The 17,179-nt window shown below is 40.6% G+C and overlaps 1 protein-coding gene across 1 annotated transcript in view; it reads left to right on the top strand.

Annotated features, from left to right (window-relative positions):
- Nucleotides 1-2,774: 2,774 nt before the first annotated feature.
- Nucleotides 2,775-17,179, top strand: part of MAP3K7CL (MAP3K7 C-terminal like) — a 43,142-nt gene continuing 28,737 nt past the window's right edge. The window contains exons 1-2 of the mRNA XM_003797086.2: nt 2,775-3,205; nt 5,523-5,631. Of these exons, the coding sequence (XP_003797134.1) occupies nt 5,562-5,631 (70 nt within the window). The 5' untranslated portion in view covers nt 2,775-3,205; nt 5,523-5,561. The remainder of the gene's footprint in view (nt 3,206-5,522; nt 5,632-17,179) is intronic.

The following is a 17,179-nucleotide window of genomic DNA, read 5'->3' as shown; positions in this document are numbered from 1 at the left end:
ACTGTCTTCTCTTCATTCCTTCCTCATTGTTCTCAATGCATTCTTTAATGAAATCTTTTCCTTTGTAGCTGTTTATCAACTGGAAATCCACCATACCCCTCTTGATGTCACGTCAACATTGAGACATACCCACTGGGCAGTCCCTAAGATTGCTTAGATGACGCTGAGAGTTCTCTGGATGAAGACCTATGTTGCATGGGTCAGATACTGCTGACAGTATCATAAAATATCACCGTATTTCCATTGTGTTTAGTGCATAGCTGTCCCTTTCTATCTCTGAATGATTCCTCAAGAGCTTTGATTATCAGTATGAAAAAGGAAGGTGTTACTTCATTCTGGAGTTTTTCCATTTGGAAGCGTCAGTTTCACCACTTACAGTCGCTGATTGCCTTGGCAACATCGACATCACCACCAGTTTTTCTGAAGGCCAACCCAGGGGGCTGACTTGGGAGTCAGCGTAGATGTGGTATCTACTTCCCTATTGGCACACACAAAAAGCTCAGCTTTGATTTTCTTGGGGTTGAACTTGGGTGCCATGGTGAAGGTAAATGAACCTGGAAAGACCACTGAAGGCCTTTGTTTCCTTGAGCAAAATGCTGAGAGTCAGATTCATTCTCAATTAAAAGTTCAAGTAATGGGTGGTGCCTGTGGCTCAGTTGAGTAGGGTGCTGGCACCATATAACAAAGGTAGTGGGTTTGAACCTGGCTCCTGCCAAACTGCAACAACAACAAAAAAAAGCCAGGTGTGGCAGGTGCCTGTAGTCCCAACTACTCGGGATGCTGAGATGAGAGAACTGCTTAAGCTCGAGAGCTAGAGGTTGCTGTGAGCTGTGACACCACAGCACTCTACCAAGGGCAACAAAGTAAGACTCTGTCTCTAAAAAAAAAAAAAATAAAAATAAAAATTCAATTAAGTCTTTAATGCAGAGTATATCCCAATGTAGTCAAAATAACATGAAATTAGAAAGCCTGAATCCTGTCTGTGTCCTTTATTCTATAGTGATTTTTCATCCCTGAGATTGCTGTTTAAATTGTCTGTACATCAGTTTGCTCATCCCTCAAATAGAGATGACAACACTGACCGATCATCATAGTGCATATGAGATTCATTTGAGAAATTCTAACACACTATATAGGGTGAGAGCATTAATCATAAAATAATGTCAAAATAGTAATAATCATTCCTGGACAGAATAGGTTTATATGTGAATGTTCGAATTATCTGAATCCATATGACTTCATTGCTGCATATATCATAAACAATGAGCCTTAGACTTGATTAGATTAAGGGAAGCTAAGTTCTTTTACTTATTTGTTCAATATTTTTTGAGCAGTTCTAGGTTTCCAGAAGAAAGTGAGTGAAAATTACAGAATTTTCATCTATTTCTTCATCCCTTCCTCCTCCAGTTTCTCCTTTTACTAATGTGTGTTAATGTGGTATAATGTTAAATCAATGAGCCAATATTGACATATTGTTATTTGCTGAGGTTTATATTCCACTTCACTCCTTGTATTGTACCTTCTATGGGTTTTAGCAAATGTGTAACGGCATGAATCCACCAGTACAGTATCACACAGAGTCGTTCACTGCCCTAAAATTCCCCCATCGTTCACTGCCCCACCCATCGTTCCTTTCCTTCTTTCTCCCTAACCCCCTTCACGGTTTTACCTTTTACAGAGTGTCATTAAGCATGGGAGCCTTTTCAGATTAGCTTCTTTTATTTTGTAATATGATCTTAAAATTCCTCTATTTATTTTTGGGTCTTGAGAGCTCCTTTCTTTTTATCCCTGAATAAGATTCCATTGTCTGGAGGTACCACAGTTTGTATACTTATTCACCTAAGGAAGGACACCACGGTTGCTTCCAAGTTTTGGCAATTACAAAAAAAAAAAACCTGCTAGAAAGAAGTTTATCTGTATGCAAGTTTTTTTGTGGACATAAGTTTCCAATTCATTGGGGGAAATAACAAGGAGTATGACTCCTGGATCAGATGTTAAAAGTATGTTTCATTCTGTAAAAACCCACCAAACTGTCTTCTAAAGTTGCTGTGCTGTTTTCATTCCCATTAGCAATGAATGAAAGTTCCTGTTCTACAACTTCACCAACATTTGATATTGTCAGTATTTAAAATGTTGGTTATTCTAGCAGGTGTGTAGTGGAATCTCATCGTTGTTTTAATTTGTAATTCCCTAATTACAAATTAAAGTGTTGATAATCTTTTCCTATGCTTGCCATCTGCATATTTGCCCTGGTGAGCTGTCTGTTCAGATCTTTTGTTCATTTTATGATTGGGCTGTTTGTCTTCTTATCGTTGCATTCTAAAAGTGCTTTATATGTTTTGGATAACAGTCCTTTATCTGATATGCATTTTGCAAAGATTTCCTTCCAGCCAATAGCTTTGCCTTGGCAATCTGCTAATATTTATTTTAATTATTATACCTCAACATCATAGTGCAAGTACTCATGACACCCAGGTTTATACCTGTTAAAAAGGTTGAAAAATCCTAACGCTCCCTTCTTCGTATTTACCACTGACTCCTGTTGCGGTTGGTTGCATTTGTAGAATAGATCAAGTCATCAAGTCCAACACGGGCTCAACCTCAAACCTCACGTTCTTAACCGGGATCATCGCTGCTATCATCTGCGCGTTGGCTTGTGGCCTGTCCAAGTTGGCTGGATCTAGCTGACCTGATTGGAGCGGCCGACATTTTTGCTGACTGGAGTCATGCTATCTTTGCCAGTTTGCTGGAATAGACACAGAGACCGATTGGGTCATGCTGAAGACATTCCTGTCTTGTGAAGCAAGTCTGTTTGTATTTTAGGTTTGCCAGGACTAATGAATTAAAACATGTGGACTCTCCACAACTTGCTGTTTATCAATGTCTCTGACAGGAGGAGGGTTTTCTTTTGCTCTTGCTTTTTCTAGAAGGATGACAACATCCTGGCTGTTGGAGAGGCAAGGGAAGGAAAGAGGGGTTGTGGAGGGAAGCGGAACAGGGAGGTCCCGTGGGACGCCGGGGTCTGGGGCAGAGCAGGTAGCAGCGTGCCATCCTGACAGCTGTCTCTGCTCCTCAGACTGTCAGTGGCTGCTATGCGGCAGGTGCAGCCTGGTCTCTCACTGAGTCTTTACTCCACAGAGGCAGCGACCGGCCAAGGCAGTGGCTGGCCCTGGGTAACACAAGTGCAGACACTCAACTAAGTGAGGTAAGCCAACAGGTGTGAAAACTGAACTCAATGCTCAGAGCACCAGCAACTTAACCAAAGCTCTGTTACAGCCCGCAGCCGAGAGAAGGACTCAGGGACCTGTTTCCCCAGGCGGTGTGATGAAAAGAAGGCAAGTTGGTTTAGGGGCTGTTGTGGTCAATGTTGTGTGGAACTCAAAATCCTCCCAAACTTGCCACCATTCTTGGAGGCACACAGATGTTCTCCATATGGAGGAGGGGAGAGACTCCAATTAGCTGTGTTTATCAGCTCCATTTCCTGTAACTGGGAACCACACCAGGAATTTATTTACAAAATCCTGGAGGCAAATTTCTACCTCTTGTGCTTTATTTCTTGGTACAGGAGAGTATCGGAAGATTGAACCAGAAAAAGGAATGTAGCTTTCTATCCTGAGGTGTTGTGCTAAAGTGGTTTGGTGGTTGCACAAAGCAAAACAGCAAAACTTTTTCTTTTAGCTAAAACTTTTAAGAGAATTTTAATTGTGTGTGCCGTTAGATTTGAGAAAATCCATGCTAGTCTCCAGGAACAGGTGGCTAAGGAAACGCTTGATCCCAAGCAGAGGAGACTAGACAGAAGAGTGTCAGAGTTGAGATAAAACAAATCCTGAGGCAAGTAACAGCAATTTTATATTATTACTGTTTTCTTAAATGAAATGTTTCATGTCACTATTTCTTGCTAATGTAAAATTCCATGACCTGGGTGGGGGGAGAGCTTCACAGTTGATTGCTGTTTGTGGTGTGAAATGAATGGATCAAGTGTGATTCTAACTGGGTGATAAACAGTGACTGGTTTTTCTCCAAAGCTATACGAGGTGTTTAATGGAAGCCTGGAGAAGACGATGCCATATGTATACATGTCTAAATACACGTGTAGATGTACATTGCCTTGCGCTCTATAAATAGTTTTAGAAACAAAATTCACACTATTTTTAGATGAAGTTATGGGAAAGAGAAACATTTCTATGAGAAAATGTCCTGCTGAAGCTGTTCCCAGAATCTCCCCAAGGATGGCTAAACAGATTATTTATATTTTGCCATTTTTAGAGACATTTCTCTCAAAATATCATTCAGGTCTTTTGGTTTACTGTCTCGCTGAGAAGAAAAGTAGAGGGTTTAGGGAAGGCATATCAAAAAGTACGAACGTTAAATATACATGTGTATTTAAACAACAAAGATGTCATGGATTTATGACAGAATCTTTTTCTAGTCCCCGTGAACACCAAATTATTAAATATCTCAGTTAAAATGTATTTGGACTAAATTCTATTATGACAACAAAATATTCATGTATTTTCTCTCATCCCATCTATCCATAGGATTTTTTTTTCATTCATTCTATTTTAATTATTAAATGAGAATTTGATAGCTGGAGTAGCATATTAACAGGAGGTTTTGGAATTTTGTCTTTTGATTATATCATACTTTGTTAAGATGTGCAACTTTAAAAACACTTGATTTACAGGCATTTATTAGATATTTAATGTGCATATATTCATATTGTGTAATGTATTCAGAAAGTGTTTTAAATAGTCTTTGATATTACTTAAGTGATTTCATCATATTCATTCTTTACCACTTTCAGATCAATAATTCAGATTCAATTTAGGCCTTCGAGCATGAAAAGTTAGTCCAATCTGAAGCCATATGTTACCCTATTAAAACTGTGTCTGTTTTTATCCCCCTAAATTAAAAATAAAACACTATATATAACCTTGAACGTCAGGATGGAACTGGGCAGGGTGAAAGGATACTGAGAAAGCAAGCTAGATGAAGAGTTTTGCCGCATTTCATTCATTCTGGATGTACGTTAAAAAAGCAATTTTTTGATAAGACAGAAAAACTTTTTGGGCAGGTAAACAGGAAAAGAACACTCAGAAACAGTTTTTATTTATTTTAAGAGATAAGGCTTGCTCTGCCACCCAGGCTGGAGTGCAATGGCATGATCATAGCTTGCCGCAGTCTTGAACTCCTGGGCTCAAGGGATCCTCCCAACTCAGCCTCTGGAGTAGCTAGGACTATAAGCGTGCTCCGCCACGCCTGGCTAATGTTTACATTTTTTGCAGAGATGGGTTTTGCTGTGCTGCCCAGGCTGGTTTTATAGTCCTTCCCCTTAGTGATCCTCTTGCCTTAGTCTCCCAAAGTACTAGGATAACAGGAGCGAGCCATGGTGCCTGGCCTAGGAGTATCTTTAAAATAAGAAGGCAGTGCTTACTAGCTTTCCTCTATAATTTCCAAGTCCTTTGAGTATTCAGAGGGATGATGCTGGGAGAAGTGACAATGGCTCTCTCTTGTCCTTACAGCTGGAAGACCCAGGAGAAGGCCAAGGCCCAGGTGCCCACATGATCAGCACAGCCAGGGTACCTGCAGATAAGCCTGTACGCATCGCCTTTAGCCTCAATGACGCCTCAGGTACACTCTGCTCTGGACCAAAGGGCTGCCGCCTTCATGCCCCACCTTTGCACCATCTTTTCTACTTCCACACCTCTGTATAAAATCTAAGCTTGCACGTGGGCACGACCTGATGGTGGGGGAGGAGGAGATTTGCTCACGCATTGTTAGGGGTGGCTTCTGAGGACAGCTCTGAACATGCTTCTCCCACCTCTATCTTGATTGTTTTAGCTCATTTCTACCCCCCACCCCCAATTTTAGCTTTCTTTTAGAATAAAACTCACTGAGCTCTAGCAATCGCTAACAATAGAAAAGTGTATTATTGTTAAAACGGCACAAGAAAACATTTATGGAGAGGTGACAGTTGGTGAGATGATATAAATATATCACTGTCCTGGTTCCAGCAGCCCAAGCCCAGAAAGCTAGTTCCTCACTGAGGAACCTCCAGAGTTCTGGGCAAATGAACACAGTTCAGCCGGAGTGATGAATGGGACAGGTGAGAAGGAGCCTCTTGAAATAGTAAGGTCTGAGGTGAGGCTGCCATCCTGGGAGCCTTTCCCCACGGCTCCGCTCAGTGACCTCTTAACACACATATTGAGTTGCACCACCTTTGAACAAAGGACCTCATGTGGCGGGAGGTCACAGTGGTGAGGAAGGAAGGCTTGGCTTGGCTCTCTTCCACTGGCATTGGCCATTGCTCTTAGTTTAGCATTGTTTATTAAACTCACATGCTTAAATCATATTACCATTTAGTCCCTGGGTCTTTTGAGGTCTCTCTCTCTCTCACCCGCTCGCCTACAATGTTTATGTAGGGGCAATGTTTTAAAAAGCAGTGATTGAAAAGGGACAGAATCATTCGCAAATAATGGAAAATCAGGAGCTAAACTCTGCAAAGTCTGGTGTTACACAACGAGGCAGGCTTAAGCTTACTCTACCAGGTGGTTAGAGGGGGCTACAATAGAGTTTCCCAGACTGTGTAGCCCCCATTGGAGGATGTATTTTGTAGTGGGAAGAAGTGAAGGTTTGATTCTTCATGTTTCCAACACTCTTCCCATGACTTGCTGTTGAACTAAGTCACCACTCAGGGTCACCCTGAGAGAAGGAAGTGAGGTGAAATCCTCCTAACAGGCAAATCAGTCCATCCCAACACAGAAATGACAACTGCCATTAATTGTACTGTTTTACGGTATTAGGCATTTAGCTATGTTATTCTGATCCTTCAAGCAGTCATGCAATGTAAACATTTATATTTCTTATGTACAAAGACAGAGATTGAGGTTTAGAGATCACACTGTTAGTAAGTAATGGGATTGTAATCTAAATTCAGGGCCCTAGACTTGGAAATCTGAACTCGCTCTATTATTCAATGCTGCTTCTCTAGAAGGAAAAAGGAAAGCCCCGCCTAGGGTTGTTTTTTTTTTTTTTTTTTTTTTGCAGTTTTTGGCTGGGGCTGGGTTTGAATCCTCCACCTCTGGTATAGGGGGCCAGCGCCCTACTCCTTTGAGCCACAGGTAACACCTGGCCCTCCTGTTTTTATACATTCCATAAATGCAGGATTTCAGGGAATAGTCTCAGTGCTTGAGTGACTAGCTCTCAAGACATATACTTGTAAACCCAAATCCCAGGGAGAAAGATGTACAATTACTTTTTTGTTTTTTGCTCATGCTCCCTATGAGCAAATTAAAAAAGCAATTTTTTAATAAGCCAGAAAAAACATTTATAAATGGGGCAGGCAAATAGGAAAAGAAAACTCAAAAAAAGTTTTGAGCAGGACAAGTCTGTTACGAAGAAAATTTCAGTATGTAAAGTTGTGTATCCCAAGCAGTATTAGCCTATCATAATTTTGGACCAAACAACTGTGCTACTCCCTTGTCATCATTTTAACAGAATTTATGTATCGAAAAGAGCCATGGAGTGCTGAATCCCCATTTGGGGGCTGCAGGAATAGATTCTTTCAGAAAGTACAAGATGTACAACTTGTAATTAATTTGCCACTATCCTTTGAACTCTCTTGGTACCTGCCTGAAAGCTCACTGTGTTTTTCCTCCATCAATTTAGATTGATTTGTTCCATTCTCTTCTTCCTCTTCTCTTTTGAATGTCTCGGGAATGCTCACTTTCAAAATTCATTATTTTTATTTTTATTTTTTTGAGACAGAGTCTCACTATGTTGCAGAGTGCCATGGCGTCATAGCTCATAGCAACCTCAAACTCTTGGGCTTAAGCGATTCTCTTCCCTTAGCCTCCCAAGTAGCTGGGACTACAGGTGCCCGCCACAACGCCCTGCTATTTTTGTTGTTGTTGTTGCAGTTGTTATTGTTGTTTTAGCTGACCCAGGCCAGGTTCGAACCCCTCATCCTCAGTGCATGTGGCTGGCACTGTGACCACTGTGCTATGAGTGCCAAGCCCAAATTCATTATTTTTAATAGGTAGCTTCCAAAGGGGTTATGGTTTATTTTAAGTAATTCCTACCCTTTAGCCCCACAGGAAGATGATAATGAAAGCTTTTAAAAAATCTACCAAAATTATTTTTGTTTTACTATCAATGTGTCTGTATATCGATAGAAAGGGCACCCAACTGGAAAGTCTAAGGCAGGAGCTGGAGTTTGGTGTCTATCAACCTGCCTTATTTCAATAACCATCTGAGGGCACCCACACATGTTCCAAGGCCCCACTCCTGGACCATCTGATTCAGGAGACCCATTACTTTTCTAAGATCACAAAGACAAGATTTCAAGGAATAGTCAGGGTCCAGGACTCTGTATTTTTCTAGACACATGAGGTTGTGAGTCACAAAAGGATACTTTGCAGCTCTTTGGGGATCCGCCCTCTGGATTCTTGAATGAGGAGCGTGTGGAGTGTCACACAGGAGCACTTGCCATCACACAAGCTGTGCATGCCTTCTGAATTCCAGGGCATGTGGCCTGCAGACCACACATTTAGGAGGAAACAAAGGAAGACATCCTAGATTTCCATAGGAAATGAGGACACTAAGATGGACTTTGGGGGAGTAATTCTCTATTGTTGGATTCATTGTTGATGAATAAGCAGAGTTCACAAGAAAAGGAGACACCTTTGCTTGTGAATGTTGACAGGTTCATTACTTAAGTTTCTTTTTTCTTCTAAGTTATTCTTTGAAAGAGAGTCTCACTCTGTTGCCCCAGGCTAGGGTGCTGTGGCATCATAGTTCATAGCAACCTCAGACTCCTGGGCTCGAGCAATCCTCTTGCCTCAGCCTCCCAAATAGCTGTCTGGGACTATAGGTGCCTGCCACAACACCCAGCTAGTTTTCCTATTTTTGGTAGAGACAGGGTCTTGCTCTTGCCTAGGCTGGTCTCAAACTTCCGAGCTTAAGCAATCTACCTGCCTCAGCCTCCCAGAGTGCTAGGTTTATAGGTATGAGCCACTGTGCCCAGCCGACATGTTCATTTCTTAGAATTCCACTCTGGGGTTCACTTCCTTTAATCACTTTAGGACTGTCTATTCCTGAGATGTTCTAGTACAGAGGTTAAGGATATGGGGCTTTGGAGTCAGAGCAATTTTATTTCTAACCCCATCTCTGTCACTATTTGTATGACCTTGGCTGAGGCATTCAGTCTTGCTGAAATTCAGTTTCCCTTAAAACGTGTACAGTTAGTAACTCACAGGATTGCAATAAGAGTGAAATGACACATTATAGTTGAAGTATTAGCAAAGTGCTTGATACAAATTAAGCATTCAATTTGCTCCTGTAATCATGATAATTGATGGCGGAGAGTTAAGGCAAATGTAACCCACTAAGGACTTGTGTGTCCCACCTATGTATCACACTTCTACTTGATGTCGGAGTAGCTTCTGCACTGTACCTGACCTATACTAGGGACCAGTTATCCAGTTATCCTTTAATCAATCAGCTGACCTTTACTGGGTTTCTGTTTCCAGCATGCTGCCAAAGGTGCCAGATATGCAAAAGGATGTACAGGAGAAGAAAACAGCACCATCTCTCCCAGGAGCTTTATAAAGCTGGAGAAAAGTCTGTGCTACCCAGAGCAGTTGGTAGCAGCTTCTAGGAAGAGGTGATAGTCATACTGGGTTTATAGGGGCTGTATAGGAATGGTGCCATTTCTACCAGGCACAAAAAAAGAGGATTCATGTCTTTTAACCAGTTATTTTTCCCTCCAAACATAAAACATGAGTAAAAGCTAGGAGTCAGAGCATAATGTGTTCAGAAAATACTAAAAACTCCATCAGAGCAGAGGTCTAGGCTGGAATAGTAGCATGGTGTCTTCTGAGCCCTGCTTTGAGCCGGGCATGGTCCTGGAGGCTTCCCTGGATTACCTGCTGAGCTAGCCGTGGGCTAGAGTTACCAAGTCAATCATGAAAGTTCAGCAAAAGAGTTTGGATTTGATCAAAAGCAGTAGAGTGTCAGATGTCCTTAAGCAACAGAATAAAAAGATGACCATTCAAATCTAGTGGAATAGTCTGGAATGTAGAGAGATGAGATAATAAGAGATGCTTTATTTTTATAATAGTATGGAGACAAAGCAATGAGAACCTAGATTAGAGAATGGAAGAGGATGACTGGATTCAGGGTACATTCTAAAGGAATGTGTAAGAGGAGTTGGTGACAGACTGGCCTGGTAGGTGGGGAGTTGGCCAATTGTTAAATAATAATAGAATGAGCCACAAGACTGCACAGAGAGTATGAACCTCCAGGGGATGAAATAAAGGAAGTAAAGTTTTTGAAAACAAATTATATAGTCCTTTAAAATATAATCACCATTTCAGCCTACTCAGAGCCCTTCATTAAGTAACACTTAGCTAATTGTACTTCCCAGAGGCAGCAATACCTGTCTCTAACAAGCTAATGATGTGATTGGTATTACTTCTAAACTGGGAATTCCAAAGTGTTAACTTTCTAAACTGGGACCTTCAGTGTCTCAATAAAAAATGTACAGAAGACAAATGGGAATGTCATTTCTTGGATTATTAGAGAATCACTGGCCCTTCTCCAATTAGAAAGAATTTAGAGTTGGTTGGAACTTAGCATTTTGTGTTAGTTACTTGAGAGTTTGCTTTATCTTCAGCTGAGCTAAAATCTGGCGGTGTTATGTAAATGTAGACCTTGGCTTTGGAATTCTCATTCTCTCTCTCTCTCTCTCTCTGGTTTTAGTTTTCATTTAGAAAGAGTCAAGAAGACTGGTATCAACTCAAGCTGGTGTCTTTTTTAACATTTTGTTTTAAGAAAATATTTCAAGCTATTAGAAGTTCTCATATCAGGACATGAATTAATCATATGACGTTTAGTTAAAAAAAATCCAGGACCCATTCCATTGGTGTCTCCTTTAAAAAAAGAGACACCGTTTTCTCCTTAAATATCAGGACTTTTTGTGTGGCTATGGGAATTATGTAGAGTAGCTGAAATGGCCATCCTTGAATGTAATTTAACAAAGCTGGGTGTAGGGGGATGTCTTTTTGTGTCCACATGTAAAACTGGCTCTTAGCAGAACTATCATGCTGGTGAAGTGTCTCTTGTCATTATTCTCCATCTTTGATTTATTTTTCCTGCCCTCTTCAGGCCCCAGACATCTCTCTGGTGATCTCTTTTCTCCACACTCTTAGTGCTTGTCCCCTGGACCAAGTCCAAAAAGCTTCATCCGCATTACGCTGTCCATGAGGAGGCAGGTCTAGTCCTTCCTTTCCCTTTAGGAATTCTTTTCCTTTTTTTTTTTTTCATATTCATAGGGGAGAAAAATGCAACAAGAAGTCAAAAGATAAAGTTGTCACTGGGATTTTAGACACCAAGCAACTGGGTGAGGATGGTGGTTGGGAGAAACAGGGGCTAAGGGATTCATTCTGACCTCTCCCAAGTCACCTCTGTCCCCATCTGATCCTGCTCTAGGTAAATCTGCCTCAGCTTGCAGTGATGACATTCATTCCTTGAAAACTCCTCAAGGGCAAAGTGTGAGGTGGATGTCTTCTGTGTTTGCATTCCTGATGGAGCAGGAATCATAGTATAAAGTTAACTATCAAATACTTATAAAGTCCATCCTACAACAGCAATAATCACTTGGAGTGATCATTATTCATTATTAATTATTCTGGTGTCAGATGAAGATTCTTTGAGACACAGTGGGATGTGTTGTTGCTTAAAATCATAGTAGAAAGTTAACTATCAAATACTTTTTGTGTGTATGTGTGTTAATATTTGCTTTATTTCTGGGAAAAAATTCATAAGAACTTTTTAAAAATTAAATCATAGCAGTGTACATTAATACTATCATGGGGTACAGTGTACTGTTTTCATATACAATTTGAATACTTTCATCCAACTGGTTAACATAGCCTTCATGTCTTTTCCTTAGTTATTGTGTTAAAACATTTATATTCTATATTTAGGGAGATTCACATGTACCCTTATAGGATGAACCATAGGCATGATCCCACCAATCACCCTCCCCCCCTCCTCCCCTCCCTCTCCCCGCTCCCCATTTTCCAGGGCTGACATTGGGTTATAGCTTTCCTATGAAAGCTATAAATTAGTTTCATAGTAGGGCTGAATACATTGGATACTTTTATAAAGTCCATCCTACAATAGCAATGATAGTAGAAAGCTAACTATCAAATACTTATAAAGTCCATCGTACAATAGCAATGATCACTTGGAGTGATCATTATTCATTATTCATTATTCTGGTGTCGGATGAAGATTCTTTGAGACACAGTGGGATGTGTTGTTGCTTAAGGCTGCAAAGAAAGGCCGGAAAGGAAGTGAATGTCTACTGAGTATTGTAAGAGCTTTTACTTATATCTTCCCATCAATTCAATATTGGCAGAAACCCTGTAGGAAGGCACTACTCTATCCATTTTAAAAGATGTGGAAATTTGACTTAAAGGAACTAAAATAACTTGCTCCAAATCCAAAGGACAATGAGTAGTAGAAAGGGTTTTAAAGTGAGGTCTTTGGGGCTGTTTATTATTATTATTATTACCCATTTAGAGGCAAGGACCCTGTAACAGTACGTGAAAGCATGATAATTCCTGACAACTAAGAGCTTCCTGTACGTGGCCATGGGGATGACGGAGGAGGGTTAGTTCTGGTATGTCGTGGTGGAAAAGAAGGAAAGGAGGGGTAAATTTTATTTAGTGGTGTGCTGAGGAATAAATATGCCTCCAAGAGGCTCTTGCTGAAGCAGATGTTATAAGCTAGGTAAGTCAAAATATTCTGATGATGGGATAAATCGATAAGATTCACAATAATAGTGGATAGATGAGTGTTTCCAAGAAACATGAAGTCTGTCCTCAAACTGAATCAGGTCTCTCTGACTCATCCTTCAGTCTACTGATGCAATATCTTGTTTGCTTGATAATTTTATGTTCTGGTTAAGGTAATGTTGTGTTCATTAATTCTAAAGAATTGACAATCTGCTAGGAGTCATATCAAATCTCTGCCTTTCTCCATATCTGTATTCATGTCCACATCCATCTCTATAGTTATACTTTTAATTTTATGGGGCCTAAAAACCCAACGTACACTAAAGAATTCATATCTCTAATGTATAATAAGCCAGAAGCAAAGTTTAAGAAAGTGTTTGATGCATCTCAAAACTAGGTGATGCTTTAATAAAACCTATGTATCTAGAAGTTAGTATTTTAAGCTGTATTAGGAAAGTGGATTGGCAGGCTTATATCACTTACTTTTTTTTCTTTCTTCTTTTTAGTTTCTTTTTAGAGACAGGGTCACTTTGGCCCAGGTACGAGGGCATGAAGGCAGTACCCAAACTCAGGCTCCTGAGTAGTTGGGACTACAGGTGTCTCCCACCACACCTGCCTAATTTTTCTATTTTTTTTTTTTGTAGAGACAGGTTCTCAAACGCCTAGCTTCAAGCAATCCTCCTGCCTAGGATTATACGCGTGATCCACTGTGCCTGGCCTACTTGTTTTATTTCTAAAAATAAAATATTAATTGTGATTTAGATTTAAAATGAAAATACTCAAAGGCTTTTCATATATGTAATTTTTTTTTACAGTCTTTTAGAAAGTGTTTGCTTTGATAGGGAAGTAAAGATAAAATCCTTCTTAAGTTCAGATTTAAACTAAGAGAGTAAATCCCTGGACCTGAGGTTAGGCCTGCACCAGGGAAATCTCCTTTAACTGTCAGGGGTAGGGCTAAGCAATTAAAGCCAGTGACTTTGACATAGTGTGTTCGTTTTGTATCATTCAGATGATGAAGAACAGTACCACTATTATTACAACACGCACACACAGAGTTGTATCCTTTCCGTATTACCCCCTTGGTCAGGTTGATGGTGAAAAGCAATGAAAAATAAGCTCACTTACAGTAAGCATTCATTGCTAGTACTGGCTGTTTCCCAGGTGTTGGGCTTTAGGTTAAGTGATTGACATATGCATTCCTTGATCAATAGCATGTTTCTGAGATAGGTAACACCTGCCTATTTTGCAGAGGCGAAAGCTGACTCTCAAGAGACATTACACTGATTGTTAATGTTCACTAATTGAAAATTAGTCAACTCAGGGTTGAAAAGCAAGTCTGCGTCTTACTGAATGTTGTCCCCACCCACTGCAGGAGGCTTCACAGGCAAGCACCTCCCAGGAAAGTTTTTGTATGAGCCTCAGTTATGGAAGCCACTGCCCAAATTCACTTACCTTGTGTCAGTTTGTCCCTGGTGCCCTATAGGACAGCCTCCTGGACACCAGTACTCAGAAGACATGCTATGAGCAGGACCAGCTATATAATTTGTAGGGCACAGTACAAAATGAAATTATAGGACTCCTCTTTCAAAAATTATTAAGAAATTGAAGATACCATTAAAGCAAGTGTGGGGCCTATCTGGACGGAGGACTCTGTGTGGCCACACCGGTCACTTGCTCATGAAGCCAGCTCTGACTGCAGGAAGAACAGACAGATTCAGTGGATCATGGGCAGGGCTGCCTCTTGTATCATGGACAGGGGATGAGATGGGCTTGGGAATGTCCTCAGAGTGTGGCTTCTCCCTCTCCTAAGGCCTTCTCTGGCCTGCTGAACTCTTTCTGGCAAGGATTTGGATTTCCCAGACTAGATCCAGTTATGTTTATGATGGTGAATACAATGGGAAAGGGAGATCATTGATTCCCAAGTCCTGTCAAGAAGTTGTTTAGGATAGTGGTTCTCAAATGTGAGTCAACAGACCTGGTCTGGCTTCGATAAAGTTTTTAGCTCTCTGCTATAAAAATCAAAGAAATACACATATGGGAGTGAGAGTTTTTGGGTGTGTGTTTAGTTTTGTCTATAAAGTCAAGTTAATCTAATAATTAATGATAGCTACTCTCTTTTTCTAAGATTATGTTCCTCATATGGTTTTGGTATTAAAATGTTTTCTGTGTCATAAAGAAATATTAATGATGCATAATAGTTGTTTTTGAGTCATCTTCACTAGCTAAATAAGAAGATGATCCTTGATATTTTGGGAACAAAATCTGGTTCACGAAATATAAATCTGGGAACCGTGGACCTGGAGGTGAAGATGTGCGGACTGGGACGGTGGTGAGAGCCGTGGGCTGGGGTGCACACCTGGTTCTACATGGCCTCTGATTGTGGAGTCTTGGGCAGCTCCCACCTTTCTTAAGTCCCTGGTCCGTAGCTCTACTTTGAGGGAACCGGGCCAGATAACTGCTTACCCCTCTTCCAGCCTCTGCTAACTCTGATTGCATAGTTCTCATCACCAATAACAGAGGATTTGGATTACAGACCCCGTGTGTCCCGTTTATCTAGTTTGTCAACTCATATTAAACGCAGAGAAGAACATTTGAGGGAAGCTGCAAACAAAATAATCATGAAAACAACCCAACAGCTGCTCAATAAAGGCTGAGAGGAGCCCATCGTGAAATGTACTATGGTATGTCATGATGCTTGGGATGTCAATAGGAAAGTTCTATCTTAAGGACCCTTGGCTTAGTCACACTGCATTTGCCAAACAGGCAGTGAACATCTGTTTAACTAAAAAAAAAAAAAAAAAATTCTGTTTAATTCTTTCCTTTATATCTTATCCTTTAAAAAATTCCTTAGGATATATTTTGCTTGGTTCATTAAGCCTACAGTGCCACATTGAAGAGGAAGCTTTCAAATGACTTCCTCATGCATTAAAAAACAAGATCAAGCGATTTGCCAGTTTAGCGTAGAGTTTCAGCCCTGCCTTGCACATGGTTGGCATTCCATAAATATTTGGTAAATACATTTCAATACAAATGTAATAACACTATGATTTGGTCCCATTATATCTGGCAACTCTTCTTTCTTCTTTAAAAAAGGTAAATTTGCTAGGGGGTTTGTTGCACAGCTACTGTACAGTCTATTTGGTGCTTCTGGAATTGTCAAAATAAACTTAACTGCCCTCAGGAGCTCTGATCCGGTGTCACTATCAAAATGTTTTACAGCAATTCAGCCAAATGTTGAGGAACAGCTGTGCCGCTAGTCCGCCTGAGTCATTTTCCTTCTTTCCTTTTGGCCCGATCCTGTGATTCATCATCCTGCTTTTAGAGTATTTGCCTATTTTTAAAACCAGTCAAAGAAGGCAGCCACTGTTTAAAAGTAAACACACCACGCATCAACTTGGGGCAGCTTTGTAAGCAGCCTTGCAGCCCTGAAATTTCTGGCTGGTTGGGATGCCAGCGAAACCAGATGGCATCAAGCAGTGACACACAGGCCTGGCTCTCAGACTCGGTCGTCTCCGTACATCTGTCTTTGGTTTCCTTGTTTCCGCTGCTATTTCCTGCTTGGCTTAATCCAACTTGATCTGTTCTTTAACAAAAGTCTTACTTTTTAATTTTGCTCGGCTCTCTAAAACATCCATTGTGTGTTGGTAGCTATGTTAATCAATTCGACTTTTATGTTAACTCAAGGAGTCCAATCTTAAGATTTCCTTTATCTGCAAAATTATCAGGATGGTCACATATGTATGGCTCGTCACCGTGTGACTATCCACAAGGCAGATTTTCACAACAGCTCTCACTAGTTCAGGGTCATACCAGGTATTCGTTATTTACGTTACTATAGTAAAGTAAATGGATAACTTTATTTTTCTTTTTTATAATTAAGCAGGAAGGAGTGTGATTTCACAGGGGCAAGGTAGATTAAGTCTCAGGAAGCCTGGGGTTCCATTCCTGGCTGCTTCCTAGGATTCTAGAATGTCCAGTCTGCTCTCATCCTTTACTGAAGGGGCGTCTCCATCCCGCAGGTGCTTGCTCGCCTTAGTTATTAGGGTTGGGACGCCAAAATGTAACATGTTCCTATTTACCTGGGCCAAATCATTCTGGCCTTGGACCCAATGAGCTAAAATAATCATGACGTCTAGGTTATTGAAATTGTACTTAAGTAAATTCAAATGCACTTGGGACAAAATCAGTTTTACAAAGTATAGGTTTTATAACAAAGGCTACCACTAAAGGGTCAATGCTGACTAGTTCATATTTCTACCTTTTGTCTGATTCTTTGCAAATGATGAGGCCACAGTAATTGGCAGAATTTGTCACTTCTAGTCTGAGTAGGAAGAGAGCGTTCAAAGGGCCTATGAGGAGGGGTAGAGTCTCATTTC

The sequence above is a fragment of the Otolemur garnettii genome, unplaced genomic scaffold (genome assembly GCF_000181295.1).
Source record: "Otolemur garnettii isolate 467f Iridium unplaced genomic scaffold, OtoGar3 scaffold00111, whole genome shotgun sequence".
NCBI lineage: Eukaryota > Metazoa > Chordata > Mammalia > Primates > Galagidae > Otolemur > Otolemur garnettii.
The sequence above is the reverse complement of the archived record's forward strand: the minus strand, read 5'-3'. Positions and strand labels throughout refer to the sequence as shown.